This window comes from Momordica charantia (genome assembly GCF_013281855.1).
Source record: "Momordica charantia cultivar OHB3-1 chromosome 3 unlocalized genomic scaffold, Mcharantia_2.0 BLBB01000003.1, whole genome shotgun sequence".
NCBI classification, from domain to species: domain Eukaryota; kingdom Viridiplantae; phylum Streptophyta; class Magnoliopsida; order Cucurbitales; family Cucurbitaceae; genus Momordica; species Momordica charantia.
In genome coordinates this window covers 19,659,539-19,687,407 of record NW_028275161.1, presented here as the reverse complement: position 1 = coordinate 19,687,407, position 27,869 = coordinate 19,659,539, and the positions used below count along the sequence as shown (strand labels likewise).

Genomic DNA, 27,869 nt, shown 5'->3' with positions numbered 1-27,869 from the left:
TTTCGGTCGTGGTGAAGGATTATATGATCATTGGCAGGTCGAAGTGGATAACTGTGGAGCAACTACTTTTATATTTGAGTTGCTTTTCTTTTGGATTTGGGTTAATTTGATTATGGTACCTGTTTGGAGTTTGATTTCATTTTTGTTTGTTATTTATTTGGGTTTGATTTTCTGGATCGGGTTGGTAATGGCTTACTCTTGGGTTTGTGATGGGAATACAAACAAAGTCTCACATCAACTAGAGAAAGCATGATCCATGATATATAGATGAGGACAATTATCTCTTTTGATATGAGGCATTTTGGCTTGAAATAAAAAACAAAGTCTGTGCGGATTATGCCAAAAGCGGATAATATCATACCATTATGAAGATACTTGGGGTATCATTGTCCTTAAAAAGTGGTATCAGAGTCATCATCTAAACCTAGCTATGTCGGTGAAATTCTAGGATGTCGAACAAAGAAGTGGTGAGTCTCAGAAGGTATAGTCATGGTGTAATTCATAGGTGTGTTATATCAAGGTGTGCAGAGCATTTGATAAGAGCAAATTCTCGTTCGAGTCCGAGAGTGGACGAATAAATGACTACTTAATGGAAGGCTCGGTGATACTTTGTTCGAGCGGAGGATTGTTAGGTTTGTAAAGTGAATACAAACAAAGTCCTATACTGGCTATAAATGACCTATAGGGAGTTGAAGTGAGGTCGGCCTATATAAGTCACTCAATATGTAGCGAAGGTGGTTGCGCACCTATAAACTACCCAATATGGGACCGAGGTGTTTGCCCCCTATAAGCCGCACTATTTCCACCCTAAATTCACCACGAACATATACATTCCTAAAAAAAAAAAGGAAGAAAAAAGTAAGTAAATAAAAAAAAATGTCTACTTTCTTAATATATTAATGCTGGCGAGTGTGGTTGTGTATGTGGGTAAAGGCCCGAATCAGAAACTTTTTATTGCAAGGGGTAAAATTTTGCGTTTGGTCTTTTTATATGTAAATTTTTTTAGTTATGAAAATTAGAGGAAAGTTTTCAAATTTTTAAATTTATATATAAATTTTTAAATTTAAGACTATGCACTCTTTCTTTTCTTCTCTCTGCTCCCTCTATGGGATGATAAAATAAGATGTCATACCTAACAGTTTATTGGCTGTCAGATTTTTATTTGGAAAAGAGTTTACTTTTTTTTTTTTTTTGAAGTTGTACACACAATTTAAGTTTGGACAATAATAAAAGTTTACTGTCTACTATAATGACATATCTCTTTAATGCGACGAAGTGCATCCCATATCATTAAGATGTTTGTATTTATATGGTAGAAGAACTATTTAATACTTTATAAAAAAAAACTATTTAATACGACTTTAATACAATGTATAAAAGAGGCAAAAAAGGTAAAATCAATCTACTCTTCACTATTAAACATTAAATATGTGACTATTGAAAGAAAAAAATAGAAAAAAGGAAAAGACTTGCACTCCATGGCACCGAAAATGTATCAGGGCTCAAGTGATTCATCGAAACGACGAGACCTTGAAAGCAGCTAGGGGGTACTGGGCAACTCACTCGTGGGGCATTTTATTGGATTTTGATCCGTCGGGATTGACGGGGCTCGAACCCACAACTTCCGCCTGAGGATTAGGACCCCAAAGCTCTAATAAGTTCACCGTTTTGAAAATTTTCTATTATTTTATTAAAATTCATATCTAATCAATATTTTTTCAATAAATCTTTTACTCTTTTTTTTAACACTCATTTGGCGTTTCTCCTCTCCTATTCTCTCTCCCTGCATTATCTCACATTCCTCTTTTTCCTCTCTTCTAGAAGGCATCTCTTTCACTTTTTTGTCCTAATTTACAATGTACTACATAATCATATTTTGCTTTTTATATTTTTTGGAAAACTTACTTATCAAAAATATATTCTTCCCACAGTTCAACTAAATCAATCACACAATAAGAGAAATAGAATGAAAGTGCAGTAAATGACACAAGAGATTTATACTGGTTCATCGCAATTATATGCTACATTTAGTCTTCCGTGACAACATGTTCCACTATGATATTAAGATAATATAATGGACAATACAATAATCTCTCAAATTTAGAGGTCTCAACAAAGTCATCAGGCTTCTAAGAACAACAGCAATAGAATCCTAAGAAACAGGAATGAAAAACCTTACCAAATACTCATGAGAATAGGTTGTCGACGATACTCTACAACTTCTAGATCTTGCCTCTAAATCTCTTCCAAATACTATCTCAGCATCCAACTGAAAAGCGTGCACCAACGCATTCTGGCCGCCCCTCAATTATGCACCAACATAATTGATTAAAGAAACCTAAAATGAATAAGGGGATTTTATATCCTCTACCCTCTCAGCCATTTTGGCTCATGTAGCGCTCAATTCCATTTTTCATCCCTTCTTCAATTCCTTCATTGTCCCGACTCATTCCAACACCGATTTGGCTCCATAATCCTAATAATTTTGTGTATCATTTATCGTTTGTCCTCATCTTTTAAATTACTACCTACATTTTCAACAATTCGATGTGAGAAACACATCAATAACTTTCTAATAATTGAGAATAAAGGACGGCTCATTTTGAACAAATGAGCAAGTTTTTTTAGTTCTTTTTATTTCAGAGAAGAGAAAAAAAAACAATATTTGGTTAAGCGACGTGGAAAGAGTATATTCTTGAAAGAAAAAAAAAGTAGCAAATAGAAAAGTCTGGAATGAGTAATTTACCGATTTCTCCCGCATGAAATTACTCCAATATTTTAATACAATAAAAATAAATACGTGATGGGTGAGATATTTAACATATTTGTGATTCTCGGTTTGATTTTTTTTTTCCTTTTTTTAAATTAGTCAAATAAAAGTGGAGACGATGCAATAAAAAAAATGGAGGGGAGGGAGAAAAAAGAGGAAGGTGAGAGATTAAAGATGAGAGGAGAAATATCAAATGAATTAAAAATAAATAAAAGAGATATTAACGAGATATAAATTTTAATAAAATAATAAAAAAAATATCAAAGTGAATACATGTTAACTTATTATCGATCTATATTATCAATCTATATCATTAATCAGTAGCGTGATGTTGAATCTTAATTTCTTCCATACAAATTCATAGATTTCTTTTAAAATTTTTATCTAGCTAGATAACCATATTTCTTTATATTATGTTGTCTTAAATCAAAATTTATTAATTCAATGAACGCCGCCGATAGTAAAGTTGAAGTGTATATTATAAAAGAAAGTTTAAGTTCAAGAACAAATAGGGTAGATATATTAATGGTTATATTATAGATAAACCTTATTGAGCCGAAAATTTAAAAAGTAATTTATTTATCAAATTCGATGTTGATCCCAGCAATGGTGACGAGGCCTCTTCCAAGCCTGGGCACGAGAGTCACCCTGACGGCGTCGTCTCCTTCAGCTTCCAAATCCTGAAGCAGTTCAGTTATGCCCAATCTCAGCCCCGTCTTCACTTTTTTCTTGTGACCGTGCTTATGCGGCACGTTCACAAAGCTGCCCGCAAACTCAGTGTTATCCGCCAGAATTTCCCTGTCATCTTCGTCGTTAATCAACACGTCGAACTTTATGGCCTCGTTGGCGTCGAATTCGATCCCACTGATCACCAAAATCTCCTCCTCTTCCTCCTTCTCCTTCTTGCTCCTCGACTTCCTCGGCCTCTTCACTTCCGTGCTCACCACCGAGTTCAGAGTCACCGGAAACTTGATCCTCGCAGGCCTCACGCGGCTCGACGACGGGCCTGTCTCGCCAGCGAGTGCGGGGCCCGCGCCGAAGAATGGTATGTTGGATGACCTGGCCACGGCCCTTTGGCTTCGAAGCGTCTGACGTGGCGTGGGGCGAGTCTGGAGCCAGGGGATTTGGACGTCTTGGTAGACGTAGCCGAGGTTTTTGGAGTCGAGGCAGTCGCGGACCGTGACGCGGACGGCCTGGGCTTTCTCGTCGTAGAAGATAAAGGAGGCGTTGAGCCAGTCGGGGGTTTGGAGATCCTGCCGCCTTCCGCCGAGGGTCTTCCAGACGGACCAGAGGCGGTCGATGTTTGCGTGGTGGGCGAAGAAGATGGGGTCGCGAGCGGCGGAGTAGAAGTTTCCCATGTTCTCGAAGTTGGGCTGCTCGTTGTCGCCACACCATACGTGAACCGGCCCGTGCGGAATGTTCTCCACGCTCCCGCCTCCTGTAATATTATTATATTGCATATATATTATTTTCCGACTACGATTTTAAAATATATTGTGTATATTGCATATATATTATTTTCCGACAACGATTTTAAAATATATTGTGTAAAATTCGTCATTGAATCACATCATAATTTGGAAAAAAAAAAGAAGTTAACTATACGTCTTAATTAGTTGAACTGGTTCAAATTTGGACATTGGTAAGAATTTCTTAGAGTATATTTTTGACACTACCGACATGAATATAATCTAGAAATATCAAGGCTAGCGCCATAAATTGGAAATTCAACTTCCCTCCACCTTGTATCGTTTTAGACTTTTTTATATATTGATTATGAGGTCTTCTTGAAAAAAAAATAATCACATCATTACGTTGTTATCTTTATTTTCACTTTATAATTGTTTAATTGATACCTAATCTAAATTTATTTCAAACAAAAGTCAAATAATTATATAAAATTATAACTGTTTAGGGATTACTTATTAATGATGTATTTCATATTTTTTGGGAATTTTTTAATGTTAAGTAATAATTTATTCAAATTCATAACATCTTAGTCATAGGCAATCGCTCATAATTATCAGGAGCTAAATTCATATTGACTCGATTAAATGATTAAATTTTGATTAGTTGCCATTTTTATAAATGTTTGCTTAGATTTGAAGTAATACAAAAGTCTACAAGGAGAGAGCAGGATTCCCAAACTTAATTATAGATCAACTGAATTTAAATGTCGTTGAAATTAGGAAAGTATGAATAAAAAATTGGCGCAGTTGGAAATATGACAATAATATTTAGTAAAATAGTAACCATGTTTAATATTTCAAATATAGCACTTTTTCGAAAAGATGGAGATCCAATATTAAAATGATGACTTTACTCAAATGATATATATCTACTGTTATATACATGTGATATACTACTGATATAAGTGTTTAATATACTACTGATATGAGTGAAAATTTGTATTATGTTTGAAAAAAAACATGTAATTTAAAAATATATATATTAGTATAGGAAAAATAAAATTGAGGTGCTTAATGTATTTCCTTCCACCATTAAAAAATAACAATTACAAAAAAAAAAAAAAAGAATGCATAAAAGAAGAGATACCCAACCTAGGATAAGCACCAAAATCTAATCTACATACAAATGGTAAATACTTTTAAGTGGTGAGTACTTATCTTTATACTAACCACTATTAAATATTTTATTGATAAGATATACAAATACATAAATTAGATTGTTTTTTTTAAATAAAATTTTCAATTGTGATCAGCAGCACCTAAATATTGTTTCTTATAAAACAAAATACTTATTTCCAACGAGTGAGAGACATATCCTATATGTTGACATGAAAAATTGATTGAAAGGAAATCTATATTTCTTCATTTATACTTTTGTTATCAAACATTTAATAACTGTCAATGTCAAGAATCTAAATATTTTCCGATAATAAATAAGGTTTAGAAGATTACTCAAAGAAAAGTGGTAGCATTCGCTGATTTGAAATAAATGAATGAAAATTTGAAATATCAACAAAAAAGAATCCCGAAAATCTCACCTGGTGATGGCTCGTCACCGGCACGATAAGCGCTACCCAAAAACAGCGACGGCGTACGGCTGTTGGATACCATCTGCCGATACATAACCCGAAGGTTACTCCTTATTTGGGCCTCATCGTCAATCGTGGGTTCGACGCCACCGTAATCTAGATCCACCAACGTCGGCGGCAGATGGTTGTCGTTTCGGAGCTCATCATAAAGCGACGACTTGTCGTCCGCGTAGATGGCCGGCATTCTCATCCCCTCCGGAGCGTCGTAGTTCCAAAACGGCAAGGCGAAGGTGGGGTCCCCAATCAGCTCTCCCATGATCTTCTCATGAAAGTAGAGATAATAGCGATGGAAAGGGAAAAAATGCCACGAATTATGAACCTGAACCTCCACTGGAAACCCAACTTGATCGTACGCGCCGTTACAATAGGCACAGTGAACGTTGGCCTGCTGCGTAAAGCTACGTGGGTCATCGTCGGGCAAGCCTTTCATAAGCTCCACGGCTCGCTTATATTTATCCACGTAGTTTTGGTCGGCCAAATGGGCGGCCGGGCGAACCCGTTATTGGCGGCGCTGCACAAAACTTTAGGAGCAAGAGCAACATTATTGAAGAGGAATTTTCTTGTTAGAAATTTGGATGATGGATATTTGGTAGCATGAAGAAGTTGGCCAAATGAGGTGGTTCCGGCGGAGGAAAGTGCCGGAGGAGATAGAGAAGTCATGGCTTTAAAGCTGGTTTTTTTATTTCAAAAACTCACTGATTTGTGTGAATTTTATAGCAAAAAATGATAGGGTTCGACTATTCTTCTCTTTTAATTTATCTCGATGCATTTTTGGTATTCGATTTAATCTGATGATTCGGTTGCCGACGCAACCTAATTTTGGACATTGGCAATTCCCTTCTAGCTAATCAATATTGAACAGTACTCAACTTTGAAAAAATGTTCATGTATGTTGTAATTTTTATTTTTCCTCCGACGGGCGTAAAGAAAAAGGGAGTTGAAAAAGAAAATCAATAAATACTAGCGGGTAGGACTGTGATAATTCTATGCCTAAGACCTATCTTAATTATACCTGCTACAAAGATGGTTAAATTACAAGTTTGGTTCAACTATTTCATTTTAGTTTTTTATTTTTAGAGATTATACATAACTTCCCATAACTTCATTGGTATCTTTTTTATCATTCTTAAAATCATATTTGAATCTCGAGAGAAATTCCAAAAATAAAAATGAGTTTTTAAAAACTATATTTATTATGTATTCATAATTTGGCTTAGGCTTTGAAAATATTTTTTAAAAAAGAAGTCGAAATTGTTATTAGGCTTCCTTCCTAAAGAACCAAAAACCAAAATTGAAATGATTATTGAACCGCATAAATTTTCAAAGTTGTTTATATTTTGAAATTTTTCTAATAAAAATCTTTTTTTTTTTTTGAAAAAGATCTAATAAATATTTGAACATTCAAAATTGTGTCTATCTAATACATGTCCTTAAAATTTTCTAATAGTATAGTTTTCAAGGTTGTCGTTAGCTTTTTTTTTTTTTTATATATAAATATTTATGTCACCAAACACACATAAAATATACGTCAGAAATCACAACATGCTTATGTAATTCTTAAATAATATACAGTATATGGATGAAATAGAAACAAAGTGGACAAACTTGAAAATTTGACTTTAAAATAATTTAACGGGAGTAAATGATGGAAATACATATGGATAAGTTACTTCTACCTATATTAGCCACCTAATACACTACCATTAAAAGTAATGTAAGATTTTATCAATATAATATTCATTTTAAGTGGATACGTGGATGAATGTTGCTCCTCTAGTGCAGAGAAGATTTCCATAAAATACGTGGTTCTTTTTTTGTTTAGTCTTTAATAATTTAAACCTAGCCTATTATCAAATAATAATAATAATTTAAATCTAACAAATCTATTGACTTTAATTTTGTCCTAAATTTTTTCTTGAACTTTTTTTCCGTTATTTCTCAATTCAATTTCAATTATAATTTAAATCACTGAAATGGGTGTTATGCCATTAGAAATCCATTTTGAGAACCACCTTCTTTTTTTATTTTCTGTTTTTATATATAAAATTGTTTACCAACATTTTCAGTGAGCCTCAATATCCAATAACCTTCATATAACAAAATTCAATTCGATAATCACTAGTTTTTTAAAAATACAAGCTTATCATCTCATAATTTTTAAATTTATGTATTTTTTTTAATAAATCTATTTGATATTCTAGCTAAGTTTTTTTTTTTAAATAATAATTCTCAAAAGTCTATATTAGAGAGAGAGAGAGAAAAAATAAAAAGAAATAAAAAACTTCAAAGTACTTTTGAAAGCGACAATCTGCTCATCTCCTAACTTGGAGTAATGATTTTTGTCAATATCTTCTATTTTGCAGTCAGAACGATGGGACGATGGTTGGTTTAAAATAATAAAAAAACAAAAGGTCAATATCTTCGAACATGATTTCAATTTAATGAAGATAGGGAAAATAAAAATTCCTTAGAAATAATTTATGAAAATTAAGAAATATACACAATTTATGTTAATTAATAAATAAATAATTTATATCTCTTAAATACTAGATTAATCTTAAGGTTTATATTTAATTGGCATGCTTAAAGCATATTAAAAATATCAAATGATTTCTAACACTAATGTAGTTTCTTTTAATTTTATAAAATATTAACTATGTATATTTTTTTATATTGAGAATCTAGCCCTAGATTTCTCTCCTATTTCCCTCTGTTTTGGCGTCAAAAAAATTTAAGAAATAATTTTAAATTATGTGATTTGAAATCCAATAAATTATTTTAAATTCTTTATTTTGTTTGGAAATTTGAGATCAAATAAAATAAATTTGTTTGTTTGGATGTTTGTTGGAAATTAAAAATAAAATAAAATTTTATTGAGTTTTTAATCTAAATTTAATATTTAAAAATTAAATTATGACAAAGTCAAATTATGTAACTTACTTTGGAATTTTATGAAATATTTTAAAAGCTGACAATTTTGATCCGAAAATTTTTATACATACAAACTGGATTTGAAATCGGATAAGATTTCAAATCTGTCAAAATCATGCGGTGTCAAACAGCTAAATTCATTTGAAATTCGTTATGATTTTGAAATCACTCAAAACATGGCGTTACTGTTGCCTTGGCAAAATTGGGTCTCCAACTCACAGCCACGTTTTCTTTTTTGACATCAAACTTTCCAATTTGGCTTTTGAATCTTGTAATGTGATACCCTTCCATTTGTTGTGGTCCATGCGGCAATTACGCCCATTAATTTTTTTCCTCAAAAGAAAAAAGGAAAATAAAATATATGTATATTTTATTTGCGATTTTAAAAAAAAAAATAGGTAGTGATGGTGGAAATAGAGAGAGATTGTCCGCTGGTTTTTGGATGTAACGATTTAATTTCATATAGCATTGTTTCTTTCTTTCTATTTTCCATCCTCACAAAGTTGTGCACGCAATCTAAGTTGGAAAAAAAGTTAGAGTTGAATTTGAATATTATTTCCAATGGTGAAAGAAAATTTGGAAATTTGAAAATCGAGTTCGTCCTTTACCGCCTAATTATAAAGTGAGCCCACTTATAATTAATATATTTTCATGTTCATTGCCCAAATTCAACCGTGGTATTCAATTGTATGGATTCTTTTTACTTTAGTTTATTTTCAATAATGGATTTCCTTTTTGGCATGAGATAAATAATGTAGTTTGGAAAGTATTTAAAAATCACAACTACATTTCATACACAGCGCGGCGCTTCTTCACCTTCTCCTTGTGATGTGCTTATGCAACACATTCACAAAGCTCCTTGCAAATTTTGGATCGGCTTCTATTTCTCTGTCATCCTCGTCGTTTCTAAAAACATCAAACTTTACAGGCATGCTTGCCTCAAATTTGAAGAAGAAATCCATAAACACACCCTAAGTAGATGGAAGGGTGGAAGGGTGTAAGGGTGTATTTGGGAATGATAGTAGAATGATTGATTTTAAAAAAAGAGATTTAAGTATAATTGATTTTTCAAAATTACAATCCAAGTGATACATTAAAAATCAATTTAAAATGATTTAAACTTTCCTAACATCACTCTTTTAATTTGTCAAACATGATCAATGGAGAGGGAAGTGAGTTTGACAATCACAAAAGGCCAAAATCATTATCATTTCAAAATTACACGTTTGACAATAATTCTCAAAAAATTTTAAATCACTTTAATGATTTATGATAGGAGGTGATTTCCAAGTAATTTTTAGTCAAAAAATTAATAGGAAATTAGTTTTAAATTTCAAGTTTATCTTTTTATTTCACCTTATTTCCGCTTTAAAATTTGAGAATTTTTTTTCATTTCTAAAATTTTTATCACTGTCTAACTTTATTTATCTACAACTTTATTTATTCTCTCTAATTTTTTTAATATCTCTCTAAATTTGCAGTAGATCCTAATATTAGTACCAAATTAATTTTTCATGTAAAAAATATCGATGAAAGTATGGACATTTAAATATATATTTTTATAACCTATTTGTGATTATAAAAAATATGTAAGAGAGGTGGTAACGTGGAAATTGCAATTGATAGAGAAAGTAGGTGGGTGACATGAAACAATACTATTTCATGGCTACAAATTTAACAACTCATTTATTTTATTGAAAGATAAATATATATATATATCATGGAAATATTTAATAGTGGCTAATAAAAAATAAATGCTTTGTTTCAAAAATAATAATAAGAAGAAGAAAAAATAAATGTTAACTAGTCATCACCTATGTATTGTTGGATTGTTGGGTACTGATGGCAGTGGGAACAGAAGAAAATAGAGAAGCCATAGGCTGACTGGTTTTTTTTCCTCCTTTTATTGGCATTCGAAGTACACCATCACAAATCTTCAACTCAGAATAAGAGTATCTTCTTTTATATATATATATATATATATTACTGCATCTTTTAAAAATATAATATTATAATTATGGAGGTTAAGATTTGAATAATAAAAATTATTGATGATGCAACTCTTTAATTAAACTCTAAACAAAGCTCGAATTAGCATAGCAGCCTAATTATCAGCCATATTCTCGATGTTACAATTTTATTTCCGAAGGCGTTAACTTTTTCCATCTTCACAAAGTTGACCCGCGATAAGTTTGGACAGATCTTATAAATTTAAACATTAATTGTAGTTGTACTCAAAGAAAATAAGTAAAATTATTGGTAACTTGAACCTAACTCAACTGTGAGTTCGAATCTTCATTCCATGTTGTATTAAAAAAAATTTAATATATTCATAATTACCATGAGTCCTATATTATTTATAAATATATATTTATATTTATTACACGAATTTAACGGTATTATTCTTTTTACAAGACTAATGTTTATTGCATGAATTTAATCGTATTGTTCTCTCCGTCCAGTATAGATAAGAGATTTGAATCTTCACTACACATGTCGTTGAACTAAAAAAACTATATAATTCTTATGAGAAAGAAAAAAAAAACAAGATAAAAAAATAGCCAATTGTATTACTCAATCACATTATTGGTGTATTTATGTTTATACGTGTATTTATTTATTTATTTTGTGATAAATGTGTGTACGTGTATTAATGCATAGTTGTTTTCTTGGAAAGTTTATTAAGTATTTTGGATTAGAAATTACTTAGAATAGTGACGTGGTTGAAAATTTTTAACCGTTAGATAAATAAAAGACAGATTGAAAAATATCTCGACTTTGCATTTAATAACCATAATCATATTAGGCTGGTTTTATTGGACAATATAAAAAATGGTTATATTGAATAATTTTTTATTTTGGAGATATGACTTTTACAATTTTATGTATGTTTTATGTTATAGGTTGTTTAAGTTGTACTCTTTGAAAAAGTGTACTTTTTGAATTTTTCTATTAAAATTATTTGGAAAACTGATTCTTCTAAAAGAAACTTTTATACTTTTTTTAATTTTAAAAACATTTGGTAAAAGTATCCTTTATTTATGTACTTTCATTTATTTCTCTAATACATTAGTATAAACATATGTAAATCAAGTTAATAACAATAAACTTAGAAAATACTAAATAAAACATATGAAAAGTGCAAAATAATAATTTTTTTTAATAGCATTATGAAAATTATCCTGCAAAAACAAGTTTTCTGCACATATATATGGATATATATAACTTTCACTGCAAAAAATAAAAGCCTATTCTAAATACTACTTTTCAAACAATACCTTCTATACTCGAAACCTATTTTTCAACATCAACGGTGGAGAAGAAAGAGCCCTTATCCAAATTAAAAGACAAAATTTAAAATAAAGAGAAAATATAAATCATTTTGAGATTTAGAGCACCAACCAACCATAGGGAGTGGTGGTAGAAACTAGAAAGTTGCAATAAGTTTTGCGTCCAAACAAATGTGTCAGATAAGGTGATAGTTTGATAATATTTTCATTTTTTGTTTTTTGTTTTTTACTTTTCGATTTCAATTTTTGAAAAATATAAGTGTTTGGTTACCATTCCTACGTCTTGTTTCTCATTTTCAAAAAAGTTTCTAAAATTGTGTAAAAATTTTAGAAACAACAGAATCTGGAGTCATTTGGTAATGGTTCGTCTCTTTTCCTATTTCCTATTTTTTAATAAAAAAAAATTATGATTGTAACACTCAAGGATTCAAGAATGATAAAACAATATTTTTATTATGATTTGGAACAAATTGGAAATAGGAACGAAAAACAAGATTCTTGTTTTTATCGTTTCTAAAACTTTTATACAATTTTGAGAATGTTTATAAATAAATGAGAAAAAAATAACATAAATAGTTGTCAAATACGTAGATTTCTTAATAAAATTGATAACGAGAAACAAAAAAGAAATAATAACGTTACCAAACGGGCTATTAAATGACATGTTTGGTAACGTTCTTATTTATTGTTTTTGTTTGATCTCCTTTTTAATATAAGAAAAATAGAATTACATCGCTTCTAACACCAAATTCAATAATGATATAACAATGTTTTGGAACCAATTAGAAAGAGAAACAAGAAATTTATTGTTTCCAAAATTTTTATACATTTTTTACAACGTTTTTAAAATATGAGGACAAGGAACATCAATAATTATCGGATGCCTAATTTTTTTAATAATACAAAAAAATGAAAATGTAACAAACGAGCCGCCTTTAGTTATCAGTTTTTGAACTTGTTGGTTGTCCCTGTTTGATGGAGTTTGGTTTGTTTGCGTAAATTGATTGGACGACGGAAAACGGACAAAGGATGGTGTTGTTTGACACTTGTTATTTTAATGCACAATTATCACACGATGTCTTTTAGCCAACATTTTTGGATAACGTTGAAATCACCAGCAGCCAATGCTTGATTTTTCTACGTGGATTTGGCAACTTTTATTTCATTTTAATTATTGGAACCTTCCCAAATGTACATTTAGGCCCTTTCTTTTAAGGAAATGAGAATCAAGAATTAAAATTAAAATTTTCAATTCTTCTCTATCGTGTTAACTAAATTGTAGGAAGGAAATTAATTTTCTATATTTAACCAAAGAGGTTATGAGTTCGAATAAATATAACAAGTAGAGACGCAAAATGACCTCTTGATCAGAGACATGTACCAATTATCACTAAGTTAAGCTTACATTAGCATGTAACAATTTAGTTTCTCTAGTTTAAAATTTGTAATAATTTAATCTCTATTGTTAAAAAGCTCATTAAAATTAAGTGTCAATTTTTATTATTACCAATTTGCAATTATAAGGACTAAACCCTAACATCAGTAGAGGACCAAAAGTGTTTTTTAACCTATATATAAACTTAACTAATTGAATATATTCATTATTGCATCATTTATTCAAGTGTGTAGGGTTTAACTTACACTATTTTTTAGTCAACCTGAACATAGCTTATATATTTCAATCAAAATGTTGTGGGTTCGAATCTCCATTCCCATATGCTATTATACTTTTAAAAAAATTTACTACGAGTATGGTTATAATATTGATGAAACTAAAATTTTAAGGTTAAAATAATTGACTCACTTAGCTTATCTAAATAAAGGGCAAAAATTAAATTGTTTTAAAAGGTCAAATATAAATAAGTTTAACAAGTCAATAGATCATGGCAATATCGGCCCCAACACAATCACAATGGTGATCCACCATAAATTTATAGGGATAAGTTTAAGCTAAATATATCGTCTGAAATTGTTTGGCTGAAAAGATGAAAATATTTGCGTGGGATCTCTTTTCTATGAATGCCTTTTTTAATTTTTGACACAAAGTAAAGAAAGTACCAAAATCGTACTCTTAAAATCACATGCATGTATAGGCAACAGATCTACCAAACAATAAGTACGATCAGTCCAATGTGAAGATGTATAATAATAATAAAAAAAAAAACTTGTAAGACACTTTTTCTATCATTGTAGAGCATAAAGTAGAAATAAGTAAATCGAGCAAGTCGAGCAAATTTAAAGGTAGTGAAGTTAACTAAAAATGTTAGTCAAAAAGTTAGCTTTAGCATTTTAATTAAAATAGTTGGAGGATGAATAATAGCATGCCACATGTCGTAAGAGGTCACATGTATTTCGAATAGGTAGACCTCGGAGCACGAGTTCGACCTATGAATTGACTATACCGGTCGACCTATTAGCAAAGAGGGAGGAAAAGCCGACCAGCCGAACTAAGAAGAATCGTTTCTCGACTCCCCACTTTTTACTAACACTAAATTTTTGTCGTCCTTTGCAGAACTTGTGTCGTGGTTATTCTATGTCTATAAATACCAGTTGTAACTTCATTCTCAAGTACGTGCAAATCATATATTTGATACAGAAATAGTTTGAACCTCTACTAATTTGAACGTAAGATTTCACCATGATTTTTTTTAGGTCCATTCTTTATTCCTCTTCTTAGAATCTATCGAGGGATCAGAATTCGGATCAACTAAGAGTGTTAAAAATTTAACGTGTGCATTTATACCTAAATTAGACCAAAAATACTTTGCTAACTTATTCTTTTTAAATTTTTTATATAATATATATTTTATTCTAATAAGGTAAGTTTGATGTGGTATAAAAATCTCGTGTCAGTACATTACATTATTTGTTATACAGTTGTTGTAAAAATAAGGTTTAGATATCATTTTGATCCCTATACTTTAAGCTATGGTTCATTTTGGTCCTTATATATTTTTTCAAGACCTACATTCTAGTTTTTGTGCTTTCAATTTTTTTTCATTTTAGTTTTTATATTTTTGAAACGTTTATTTTAATTCCTACAATTTTAAAAAAGTGACCATTTTGGTCAATCCATCTTCATTTGCATTTATTTCTTTCTATCACAATTTTAGCATTACACTTCATTCAATAAATTTAAATTTCTTGGATGTAACTAGAAATTTTACTAAAGAGTTTTCACTGTATATAAAACTGGTGTTAAAATCTTGCAAATAAATACCACAATGGCCACTTCTTAAAAAATACAAAGACTAAAATGAAAGGGAAAAAAAAAACTGAAAGATATTTTTTAAAAATAAAAATATAAGAATGAAACGAAGTCAAAAGAATATATACCATAGTATTTAGACCTAAAGATGATTACAAAAGTATAATTAGAGAGGATAAAGACTCGTGGAACCAATCTGGTAACTATTTTGCTTTTGATTTTTTATTTTTAAAGCCTATACTTGATTTCTCATAATTTGGTATGTTTTCCAACTTCTTTATAAACACATGTGAAGCTTTGACCAAATTCCAAATTCAAAGAACGACTTTTAAAAAATTACTTTTTTTTTTTTTTTCAAAACTGAACTTGGATAATGAAACACAAAGTAGTAAAAGTGTTTCTAGTTTAAATTTTTAGGACAAAAAATAAAAATAAAATGGTTATGGCCTAAGTAACTAATTTTGAAATTTCATAATCATCATGTAAATAAGGCAGCCACCTGAAATCTCACTAGCTTTGTCCCTTTTTTTTACATAAAAATTTTCCTAATTTACTGGTTATTTTGGATGGTTTTTAATTTTGTGAGACTGGTATCTGGATTTCCATGTTTATTTTGAAGTAATGTAAGATATCCGGGTATCTCGAGATGTTCGGGTATCCTAGAATGCCCATAAGAGAGGCATCTTAGGAGTTTTGGATACCCTTTTGAAACACGGGTTTCCAAGATTCCCGTGTTGAAGGCATCATCAAAATTTTTAAATTTTTTCTAAAAAATTTCTTTATTTTTATTTTTAAATTTATAATTAAAATAAACTAATATACTCATCCTTTAATAAATAATATTAAGTATATTTGTACATTAGATTTAAATGTAAAATAAACTACAATTAAATTAAATAATATATCTATTTATTTTTAATATTGTGAAGGAAATTATTAATAATATTTATTATCATAAATATATAATTGTAAAGCAACATTTTTTTACAGGCAACATATAACCTATAAAAAATAAAAAATATTAAATTAATTCAAATAAATCTATTATATTAGATGAATTTATAAATTATATAAATATTTATGAGGGTATTTTTGGAACATTTTATAAATTTAACACAGGATAAATCCTCCCTAACAAATGAGACTATCCAAATATTTCCAGATATCTTTAAAAATATTTCTACGAAACAAACATGGTTATCTGAAAATATCCAACATCTAACATTCTGAACATCTTCAGCTCTAGATGCCGGTCATCTACGTTCACAAGAAACAAACGGCACCTAACAGAGTAACAGTAATGCAACGAGATATGCGAATATCTGTTTCTATTTTCTAGACATGGGTATTTCATATTTTGGGCCAAGTGGGCTTTTGGTATAGGTCCTACGGAGGAACAATGAGGCCCAACAAATATGACTGGGCCCAACAATGTTAATCAAACTTATATACTAGTTAGTTACGACCTGTGTTAGCATATTTACTTTAGGAAATTTTAAAATATCCACATTTTTTAAACGCTACATATATGTCATATTTTTCCAAGGTTTGAAATATAATATAAATAAATGTCTCCATTAGATTATGCAATTAAAAAGAATTGTATAAACAAATGTATCTCTTTCATTATAGTTTTCAAGTCTCAGATAGATGCAGCACACCCATAGTATTATTTTAAAAGAATTGAAAACTAAAAATATATATGAAATAAGTGTGTTGTTTGAAAAGACGATAATAGTACTATAAAAGAATATGTTCAATTGTCGCAACTTCTTATACCTTTGTATGCAATACCCCGTTCAATTTCATTCTCAATTTTTAAGTTTCCAAGGCCAAATAATTCCAAAGATAATCAACCATGCTTAAATGAATCGATAAAAAATGTAGAGATTTGAGGTCATATACTCAACCAATATTTCAATAAATAATTGGTATATATCTCCAACTATGAGATTGTGAGTTCAATCTTCCACCCCATGTTGTACTAAAAAAAATACCGATAGAATCATATTTTTCGACCCATTCTTAGTGAACCACACTCAAATTCGTGAATTTTATTTTTTAATTGGATTCGATATAATTTTCTTTTAATTTGCCTAGATTAGTAGACAATTTAAATGTACTGTTTTTCTTCAATTTGAATGAGGAAGACGTTAACTCAAAATAAAAAGGGGAAATAGAAAAAAGATGTGGAAGACATCGAGAGGGAGGGATTATTGGTGAATTTTACTTTATTGTACACAAATTATCATATAAATTACTAAATTATTTGGTGAGGTTTATTTTCTCGTCAACCATTTTTTTTTTAGCTTAACACTATGTTTGGTGGAGATTCGAATCCAATTTTTTGGTCGGAGATATAAGTCTTAACCACTCGTTTTTTATATCTCATTAATTGGTCACTATCTTTTGAGTGCTTGTTAATTTATTCTTTCACGTCCAATTATTTTTATGCAAAATTTGAGATTTGTCATATCTCAAAGATCAACTCCACTCTTCCTCCACTAACATGAACTTGATTCAATAGTAATTGACACATGTTTTGACCAAGACGTCATGAGTTTGAATTTCTCCACCTGGACTTGTTGTGCTAATAAAATAAATAAATAACGTGACTTCTCTTCCTCGTGAAATACAACATTCAAGGATAAGAATTCTATGACAAAAGTGGTAACAAAAAAAAGGTAATTTATGATCCAAAATAGCAAATGTGAAGGTTCTTTCTCTCTCACACTCACTCTTCTCAAATCTTAGGTGTTGGCTACCATCGTTTTAAAGTTAATGTTACGAAACTCACCTTCTATTTATTTATTTTTTTTTTTATTCTACATCATGAAGTTTTGGATGCAAAGTGAAGATTCCCAAAAAAGCTTGTATAAAAAAAAAGTCCATTTTCTTTTCTTTTTTCCTCTTCAAAGGTATGAGATTCTAAAGTAAAAGCATATAAGAAGGGCCAAATGTGTTTGGATTATGTTCCAAACATTATCTACCATTTTTAAACAAATATAAAAAAATTATATCCAATATATCACGTATATACCAATTTTAATTTTATTTTTAATGTTGTAACATCTTCAAAATTGAGGTACACAATTTATTTAATTAAATTCCCAATTATTAACGAAATCGAATAATGAAATGATAACCTGTCACATAAAAATAGTTTTTTTTAAATGATTTTGCTTGATTAAATATATCCATCTCATTTAATTAAAAAACTTAATTGCAGTCATTCTTACTAAACACGAAAATAGTTCAACCATTAAGATATCTTACCTTTTTTAGATCTGGGAGGTTCAACCTTTCATTTCCATATTTATTGTACAAAAAAAAATAATTCTCATTTTCCATGAGTTTTTTCAATTAAATTATTGGATAATAAAAATTTTATTTAATTTTTTATCTAATATTTGAAATGAATATAAATTATGAATTAATTTTAGGTGAAAAAAAATCAATCTTTTTATTTATTTCTTTTCTTAGTGTTTCATTTCGAGTTCCGAAAAGAACAATATTTTAAATAAATATTTTAGTATTACTGTCTAAAATACTTCATGTATCATATATGGAAAGAGTTACTACTGGTGGGAGATGACCGAGAAAATTATATAAATCATATATAAATTCATGAAAACTTAGGTTGGCAATTTATTTCAACGGTTAAAGTATTTTACTCCCTCTTTAGTAGTTAGAGATCTAATCTCTCATCGTAACATTTATTGTATAAAAAAATAAACATTTTTAAATAAAGTAAATTCTATTATTAACTCGTGATAAAAAAAAGGTCATAGTTGTCAATCTAAGCATAACTAAATCGTTTAAGACACGGCTAGAAAGTTATGAGTTTGAATCTCGACTCTCACCTATTATACTAAAAAAAATCTCATAATTAACGTGTATTATTATATATATATATATATATATATATATACGAGAATTTTACCAACCGAATATTTATAATATACATTTGTTTTTAATACAACATGTGAGGATGAGAGATCGAACTCACAATCAAGACGATATATCGACCTATTCACTTTGTTGGTTGTTAATTGACCGATCATGAATATTTAATAAGAGATATTAATTATGAAGAGAAACCGAAACCGTAAAATTAGAGGCGAAAGAACTTCTTGTCGAATCCTTTGCGAAAAAAAAAAAAAAAAAAAAAAAGGACTTATTGTCGAATTAAGGGTCAGATGATTGTGTTTCGCAATTACGTGCATTGATTTCCAAATGATCCGAATCGACGGCTCAGAATCACTTCCTTATTGCAAAAGCAAAGCCCACGCTCTTTTTCCGCACGTGTACACACGCCTACACCATGTCTCAACTTAGTTGACGATCTTGGAAGCCGTGTCAAACACGCGACGCAAGAAACCCACCTTTCGTTCAAAAGGCAAAATAAGAATCATAAATAAATATTAATAAAATAAATAAGCTGCTCGAAGAAATGCCACCACTTTCCTTTCTTCTGCCCGCGCTTAAAAGAAGCAGAGGTATTTGCAGAGCCCGCGGCCATTGATTTTCCCATTCCTTTGTCCTATAACCGTCTTCAAGTAAAACCCATTTGCGGGATTGTAAGTTCAAAGTTGAGGTTCTTCTTTTTTTTCCCTTTTGAATTTAAAATTTCGGTTAAGTTCGACGATTGCCAACTTCTCTTGTCGTTTTATTTCTTGGGTTTCTCGTTGTAATACGCGATTTTGTTCTCCTTGTAAGGTTCTGATTAGGTTTTTGGATCTTTGAGGCATGGCGATGCTCGTTTTGGTTGTTGTGTTTGTCTTTGATCTGGTTGCTTTTGCGCTTGCTGTTGCCGCAGAGCAGAGAAGAACCACTGTAAGTTCTATATATCTTCTGGAACTCTCTATTAACCGTTGTTTGATAAATTGTATGTTTTCTGGAAAATATGATGGGAAATTTTGGAAATACTTTGTGATTTTGATACTGAAATGGCTTGGTTACTTCTCGGTTAAGTTATAAATGGCTTGCTTTGCCCCCTGAGGCAGGAAATTTCTTTTTTGGTTGATATAGGTCATGAGTTTGTGATTAGGTAAAATTAGTGGTTTTCTTTTCCCGCTAAACCACGTGGGATAAAGAAGAACCAACTCTAATGAAATGTTTTGGATGAATTTGTAATGCAATCCATCAGAGAGACAATTTTTAGCTTATAATTCTGCTTAATCTGACATGAAACGGCTTATTACTTATCGAAGTTCAGACAAATTTGATTCAACCATGTGGAGCTCATTAAGATTGCAGGAGTTTAAGCCTTGGGAGCTCCTTTGCCTTTTTTGTGTTCTTTTTCTCTGGGCTGTGGTGGAGGAATTGAATAGTTTGGTATATTAAGTTTCTGGTCATGGTTTCGTGATTCTGATCCGAATATTATTTGGAAATGAAGATAAGAGTTGGAGTATGATGTATGTACCTAATTCTTGAAACCGCTCCCTTCTTTGGCAGGCTGCGGTCGTTCAATCAGGCAATACTAGATTCTGTGCCTATGATTCTGATATTGCAACTGGCTTAGGTGTGGGTTCACTTCTGTTCCTATTTGCTAGCCAAGTGATCATAATGGTGGCAAGCCGATGCTTATGCTGCGGTAAGTCTTTGCGACCCAGCGGTTCGAGGGCTTGGGCAGTGACCCTTTTCATCACTTGCTGGTACATTCCATTGCTCAACCTTCAAAATTTACTAGTTTTTTTGTGATTGGCTTTGCAAAATCTAAATATTCTCAACAGTAAATATGATTCCACTCACTTGAAGGAGCGTTTTAAACTGCAATAATCTTCCCTCTTAAGGTTTTGGTAGATAGGCCTAAGCCCCAATGTGATATTTTTATGCAGTGTTAAAAAAAAACAGACACACCATGCTATCCATGAATCTCAAATGTTCAAGTGTAACATTTTAGGCCAAATTCCTCATTTTTCGAGACCGTCTTAGAGTCCGTCATGCTATCCATGAATCTCAAACAGCTCTTCAATGTGTTACATAAATTCTCTATCCAAAATCATTATACTTGATTTGAAATGGTAGCTTTATGACATTCAAGATCATTTAACATGTTATAATGTACCGAGAAACATGGAGTTCATCTATAGTTTCAGTTAGAGTTTTAAATTACCATGGATCAAATTCAAATTCCAAACTCTGTTTCTGGTGTGTTGCATTGCATGGACATTTCAGGGTATGTTTTCTCATTGCTGAGACATGTCTGCTGGCGGCTTCGGTGCGGAATGCCTATCATACCAAATATATGAGCTCTATTGTGAACGAGCAAATTTCGTGCAAGATGCTGAGGAAGGGAGTGTTCGGGGCCGGGGCTGCTTTCATTGTCTTCACATGTGTAGCGTCGGAGCTCTTCTATGTTAGCTTTTCCAAGGCTCATGACCAGACTTCCTCCTTCGCCAAGGACACTGGCATTAGAATGGCAAACCTATAGAAGGTGAGGAGCTCCTTTATTAGAGTTGGGATTTATAGGATTTTGTCAGTCATGTGTGACTTGTTCATATGAAAATGAACAACTTAGAATAACAGATTACTTGTTGAATATAGTTTGTACAAATATGATTGATAGTTGAGTGAAGATTTTATGTTGTTTGCCTTCTGTTGTATGCTGTGTCAATGACTCCGTCTCACTGAAGTTTATTACAGTTTGGACTGTTGCTTTGACAATTTTGAACTCTTCTTTTGTTCTCAAATTGAGGTCTTATATTGGACTTGTGATTGGGCTCCACAAATCACATAGATTTCAGTGAAAAAGTACAAAGCCCAAGATCAACGGTCACAATCCAATTGCCTACTAACTGTTAATGTAAAATTTCAATATGGTCCCAACCATTTAGCCTTGTTGGTTTGATTTGTGCAATCTGGATTAAAAGGTCAATTTTATATTTTGTAGGTAGTTTCTTATACTAAAAGCTGATGGTTAGTGCGAATTTAATCATTTATTAATTAGGAAAGAAATGATATAACAGGAGTTCGAACAAAAGACATCTTTGAACCAAAAAACTTACGCTGTCATTAGATTAAGGGTAACAAATTCACATTTCTATAACACTTCTCGTTATTCTTACTTAAACATACAATATACAAACTCAAACTTATCAAAATTCCAAATTTTACAGACCCACACTTGCTAAAACCACGGTCATACATTATCCCTAATGTCTTTTCATCCCATTAAAATAAAATTCAATTAAAAGATATTGAAACAGCCGCTTTTAACAGTAAGAATCTTTATATGTGAGGTTTGGTAGGACAAGACAGACATCAATATTTTACTACATAGTAATTAAAATAAGCTTTGCATATGTTGCCTGGTTTCTTGGTAACCCATGTAGAATATGCAACTTCTAAGACAAATCAACACTAAGTTCATGTCTTAACTAATTAATTTAACCCAAATTTTGTTTTCTTAAAGTAGATAGTTCACTCAACTGTTGCTGGAGCTGGAGTTGGAACTTTTCTAGTCAATCCAAACTCATGAACTTTTACCATTTTAATTATTCTTTGCTTAAATCATTTTGGAATAGAACTTTTGGATTTTCATACTTTTTTCTTGCCCTTTTCATTATGGAATAATTTAGAGCCTATAACTTTGTCAAAAAGCATAAGGTCTTGACATTTTCCGTTCGATTATTAGTACCAAAAGAGAGACTTTTCCCTTTATATTTCGGTAGATGCATATGTTATAAAAGCATTTTTTTTACTTCTCAACCATACATCTCCACAATCATAACGTAGATGCTACATTGAATAAGTATTGAACTTTAGAGTAAATAATTGTTGCATACTTTAAAGTAGGTTAAATTAAAAAAAAAAAAAAAAACACCCCTTAACTTTGTCATTTGTTCCAAAATACCTCTATCATTTCGAAAGTTTTAATACTGCTCTTGATCTATCTTAAATGTCTCAAAAATATTATTTGAGCAAACATCAGTTAATATTTTGAACGGAAGTTTGATATGGTAGAAAGTGGAACGATATGATAATTGACGTCCTATTTTTGTCGTCTTCTTCTTCCTTTGTTAACAGAGTTTGCTTCTTCACTGTCTTTCCAATTTTATTCAAATTCCCCTTTTAAAAATGATAGTATCTTCTACCTTTCCTCTCTTTTCAAACATAATCCAGGACAAGCTTCCACCTAATTGTTATGTTATTCCAAGTTCTGCCAAGTCAAATTTCCATTCACAATACTGACGGATGTTTGCTCAAAAAATATTTTTGAAACATTTATAAAAGGTCAACATAATATTAAAACTTGTATTTTTTAAATAATGACAAAGTTCATGAGTATTTTTTATAATTAAACCAAAGAAGTATAAGGAAGAGCGCTTTTGTAAAAATATCATCGTATAAATAAGTAGTAACTTTACAAGACCACCAACAATTTTATCGTACACAAAACAGCAATTAAGCTCGATATGGCATGTCCTCTCATGAAAAATAGGATTAGTGGCAATATGAACGACCACCTGATTATCACAAAAGAGGAGATCTTGAGGTCGAAAAGAAAGCTGCAAATCACCACAGAGATGAGTAAGCCATACCATCTCCACCATTTCTGTTGAATTAGATTTCTAAATTTTGACTATACTTCAATTTTAAAAAATATCTCTTCTCCAATAAAATGGGTACATGACTTCTCTAAAGTATGAACAATTTGGTTCTTTCAAAATAAATGTGAAGATAATGATGTAATTAAAGACACACCCACAGAAGTAGGTGACCTTCATGGGTTGGACGATGAGAATTCGCTTTCAGTTTTAATTCCTTCAGACATCCACAACGACATTGATTTTTATGTCATAACGTAACACAGAACAATTCAGTAAAAATCCCACAAAACAGTACCAATTCGACAGTAAATATGATATCTAAATTTCATACCTTTTCTTTGCATTATTACATTTCTTTATATAAATAAATTTTTTTAAAAAAAAAAAAAGTACTAAAACTTATCGTTTGAGTTCTGTTTGTTAATTATCGTAATCTGGAGGCAGAATCATTGCAGAAGACGCACGAATTCCACCTTATAAGATCAATAATGCTCCCCTTTTCAACTTCAAGCTTTCGGCTATGGCTGTTCCATAAATGCAGAGCCAAACTCTTGGACCGAATTTGCCTCAGTTTTGCAATCACCCATTTGGAATGAACCGCGTCTTTTGGACCTTGAAACAGACCTCTGACTCTGCTCCAAACAACTGGGTAAAACGCCGACGGCGGAAGAACACTGAAATTAAACCCAGGATTTTGATTCAATCTCGACACCACTCTCGATACCAAATACGGCCCGTTGTGACCCCATCTGTTCCCGTCGAAAGTTGACGCGAATTCTTTGATGAATTCAAGGAGAAGTGGGTGATTCTTGTCGAAAATCATCACTGCGTTGTTCAATCTGCTCCAATTTCCGGTTCTTAAATCCACGGTTTGAGCTCCGATTGCGTTTCTGAGATTTAAGAAGCTCTTCAGAATTATCACGTCGGCGTCGATGTAAATTCCGCCGAATTTGTACAACAGAGCGAGTCTGAGCAAGTTCGAGAGATTTTGACCTATGGCGATTTCGCCGGGCTTTATGATGCCTCGCCGGAGCTGATTGAACCAGGCCTCTGCTTCTGTATCTCTGAAAATCGAATCGAAATCCGGCGAGATTGCGATTACCCGGAATCCGTTCTCCGAGAATTGGCTCAGAATCTGTCTGCCTTCGGTGGAATCGAGGGAATTCGAGACGATGACCAAACAGGAATTTCCATTTCCATGGGCTTTGAATAAGCTCTGTATTGCCCACAATTCTCTGTCGCTAAACGAACTCAACGGAGAAATCCAAGTCATGAAAAATCTAAGCTTGCACAAATTCGCGCCGAAGAATTCTTCAATTCTTGCCGAGAATTCGTTCTCTCGTGATTCCGGGCGGAGGCTTCTCAGCCGGCGCTTGTGCCGCCCGACCCTCTTCGCCGTCCGGCCGGCAGAGTTACTGGCGCGTGGAATTTGAAAGCGGGGGTTGTGAAAAACAGAGGCATTTGATTCGAGAATCGCCGCTGGGTGTTCTTGTTCGAGGGAATAAGAAAGAGTGGACCATCGTTTGGCCGGCGAGAAAGCGGCGGCTTGTTGAACGGTGTTGGGCGGCGACGGCGGGCAAACGCAGAAAACGTAGAGGGCATTGTAAGCCAAAAGGAAGAGAAGGAGAAGGGAAAGAAGAGAAGTGGGAAGGGAGAAGAGGAAATGGAAGGCGGAATCCTTGAGAGTGTGTAAACGGTGAAGCAGAAGAATGAGAGAATGAGGAGGTTTGAAATTAGCAATCATTGGCATTGCAAATGTTAAACGGGGGAGTGTTGGGAAGTGGAGAAAGTTGCAGAGAATTTCAATGGTGAATGTGGAGTGTGGAGTGTGGAGTGGGGATGGAGGCGGCAAAGAAATTGAATTGAATTAAATCGAAAAAGAAGGTTTGAAAGAGAATGGGGGGTTTGTGCATGTGCCCGTGAGGAAACCAAAAAGTTGTGAAAATGAAGGGATTGGGGACGGGATTATACGTGGTCAGCATTTGCGTTTGCATTTCTTTTCATTTTTTCCCTTGGAATGTTATTTGCCTGTTGCTTTCCTATGTCAATGTGAATATGTTAAAAGGGAGAAGAGATTAGAAGAAGATTAGAAGAAGAGAGAGAGAGGTTCGATTAGAGACAATGCCAAGTTTCAATTTCACGCTTAAGATTTCAACCGAGTGATATGTTTGGTCCTAAAGTGTATATTATCTGTACTTTGATGATGTGTATTTTTAAATGATCAAGTTGGTAAGTTTTATTATTATTTTTTTTTCTTTTTTTTTTTGTCTAAGTGGCATATTTCTCTCCTCTTCTTCCTCCCTTTGATTCGTCTTTCTTTCTTCACACTTCTTCGACGGCACGACATGACTCTTCCTCTTCCTTTGTCTCTAATTTACATTCATATCAGCTAGGTTCTAACTTACATTACAATATGGAAGTACTAAAAAAAATACAATGTGAATCAACACGTTTTTTGGCAATCAACTAAATTCATCGATGTTTGTATTAAATCATTTTAGATATCTCTTGTTATCTAGTCAACATATGTTAACGGTCACTTATTAGAAACCAAATTCAAACTTCATAGAATTAAATTCAAATTTCATCAACAAAGCATGTTACTCTTGAAACTTGAGAACAAAATAGGAGAGAAACTAAATTTTAATGACCAAAAGTGGTGATTTTTTAAACTCGGGACCAAATAGAAATCAACTTCAAATTACCAAATTTGCCCTTTCCATCATTTGGGCCGGAACACTAGGCGCTGGCGAAGTGAACCCAATTGATCATCGTGTGATGGACTTTCAGCAACAGGTAATTACGAGAGGCCCACCTATTGAATCATTTTGGGCTTTGTGTTGCATTGGCCCAGATTGCAATTTAGGGTTAGAACCCTACTATGAAACTGTCAAACATTTATTTCGTTTTTTTTTTTTTTTGTGGGAACATTTATTTCGTTTCAATGTATATAATTAAGAAAAAATAAAGTGAAATGATCCAAATATTTTATGGAGTTACCTCAAAAGAAAAAAAAAAGAGTTATTTAATTCAGCCTTAACCTTTTTAAAAATTTTAATTTTATCTTTAATAGTTTGAACCTTTTCAATTAAGTTATTTCGTTAAAATTTGTTTAAAATGTAATTTATTCTCAAACGTGGAATGCTTTGAATTGATATCATTGTCGGAAAAAAAATTTGTAATTCGAATCAAGGAATTGACCGTGTTTATAATATTTCTATATAAAGAGAAAGTAATATCATCTCTTTTGTAAGACTATTAAATATTGTAATCAATATTCATGAGGTTCATCTCAAAACTAATTGGCTAAGAGGAGTAGCTCAAGACTATTATAAACCTAGGTAAGATCTCTCCTTTTATCAATGTGTGATCCTTAATATTTACTCTTATCTAGTGTATACATAGAGGTTTTTTTCATCCTAATATTCCACGACATTCTTCTTAAACATGTTTCTTCATTTGGTTCATTTTTTTTATTGTACGCATGTTTCTTTTTTTTTCTTTAACTTTTTTCCTTGGTATTCTACTCATTTCTATTTTAAACATTTTTCTCGATTATGTTATTCTGCTACTGTAGAAATAAATAAAATTACATGTGTATTTTTATGTATTATAAATTGGTTTGCATATTTATTCTTCTTTTTTTTTTTTTTTTGAAAATTGCCTAGTTTTTATGTATTTAGTAATAGATTTGTCTTTCATCCTCCCGTGTTGCAATAAAAACTATTTTTGTCGATTTATTTTGTAAAGAAACATATTTTCATCATTCAAAAACAGTAATTTTATTTACATCTCTAGTTTTTCGTTGAAAGTTATTTTTGGATGAACTGTTCTTGACGTTTTAAAAATGAGTTTAAAAATTAACTAAAAGTCCTGAGCATTGACCTGACAAGTTGAGTTGCCACAAAATATACTTTTTATAATTTTTTTTTGTGATGACATGGCAATATTTTATAAAATTTTTAAGAAAAAATAATTAAAAAGCCCATCTTCTCCCACACCTTCCAGGCTTGCACGTCCTCATGCCCCCACTCTCTTACCCTTCCTTTATTCCTCT

General features: G+C 31.6%; 3 protein-coding genes across 5 annotated transcripts; 1 reads left to right on the top strand and 2 right to left on the bottom strand.

The window, feature by feature from the left end:
* Positions 1-3,228: 3,228 nt before the first annotated feature.
* LOC111010674 (polyphenol oxidase, chloroplastic) lies at positions 3,229-6,540 on the bottom strand. Its single transcript, XM_022284173.2, has 2 exons — positions 5,778-6,540; positions 3,229-4,208 (listed from the first exon to the last, which is right to left on the bottom strand). Exons 1-2 carry the CDS (start codon positions 6,256-6,258, stop codon positions 3,346-3,348), a joined length of 1,344 nt encoding a protein of 447 aa, XP_022139865.1. The 5' UTR covers positions 6,259-6,540; the 3' UTR covers positions 3,229-3,345.
* Positions 6,541-19,680: 13,140 nt separating this feature from the next.
* LOC111010632 (uncharacterized) lies at positions 19,681-21,858 on the top strand. 3 transcript variants are annotated; one of them, XM_022284113.2, is made up of 4 exons: positions 19,681-19,837; positions 19,977-20,093; positions 20,715-20,914; positions 21,438-21,858. In XM_022284113.2, the coding sequence occupies exons 2-4, from the start codon at positions 20,007-20,009 to the stop codon at positions 21,691-21,693; spliced, it is 543 nt and encodes a 180-aa protein (XP_022139805.1). In that variant the 5' UTR covers positions 19,681-19,837; positions 19,977-20,006; the 3' UTR covers positions 21,694-21,858. The 3 variants fall into 3 exon arrangements, with proteins under 3 accessions (XP_022139805.1, XP_022139806.1, XP_022139807.1); XM_022284114.2 differs by having other exon boundaries at positions 19,699-19,848; XM_022284115.2 differs by having other exon boundaries at positions 19,709-19,854.
* Positions 21,859-24,197: 2,339 nt separating this feature from the next.
* Positions 24,198-26,011, bottom strand: LOC111010894 (alpha 1,4-glycosyltransferase family protein). The gene has a single exon (XM_022284470.2). It carries the CDS (start codon positions 25,560-25,562, stop codon positions 24,237-24,239), a length of 1,326 nt encoding a protein of 441 aa, XP_022140162.2. The 5' UTR covers positions 25,563-26,011; the 3' UTR covers positions 24,198-24,236.
* Between the last annotated feature and the right edge of the window lie 1,858 nt (positions 26,012-27,869).

What these genes read in the sequence shown, in the direction of transcription:
- LOC111010674 (XM_022284173.2), bottom strand. Translation starts at nt 6,258, where the DNA reads ATGAAAGGCTTGCCCGACGATGACCCACGTAGCTTTACGCAGCAGGCC. An exon ending in CGGTGACGAGCCATCACCAG is followed by an intron (nt 4,209 to 5,777) that starts GTGAGATTTTCG and finishes ATAATATTACAG; the next exon opens with GAGGCGGGAGCGTGGAGAAC.
- LOC111010632 (XM_022284113.2), top strand. Translation starts at nt 20,007, where the DNA reads ATGGCGATGCTCGTTTTGGTTGTTGTGTTTGTCTTTGATCTGGTTGCT. An exon ending in CAGAGCAGAGAAGAACCACT is followed by an intron (nt 20,094 to 20,714) that starts GTAAGTTCTATA and finishes CTTCTTTGGCAG; the next exon opens with GCTGCGGTCGTTCAATCAGG. An exon ending in ACCCTTTTCATCACTTGCTG is followed by an intron (nt 20,915 to 21,437) that starts GTACATTCCATT and finishes TGGACATTTCAG; the next exon opens with GGTATGTTTTCTCATTGCTG.
- LOC111010894 (XM_022284470.2), bottom strand. Translation starts at nt 25,562, where the DNA reads ATGCCAATGATTGCTAATTTCAAACCTCCTCATTCTCTCATTCTTCTG.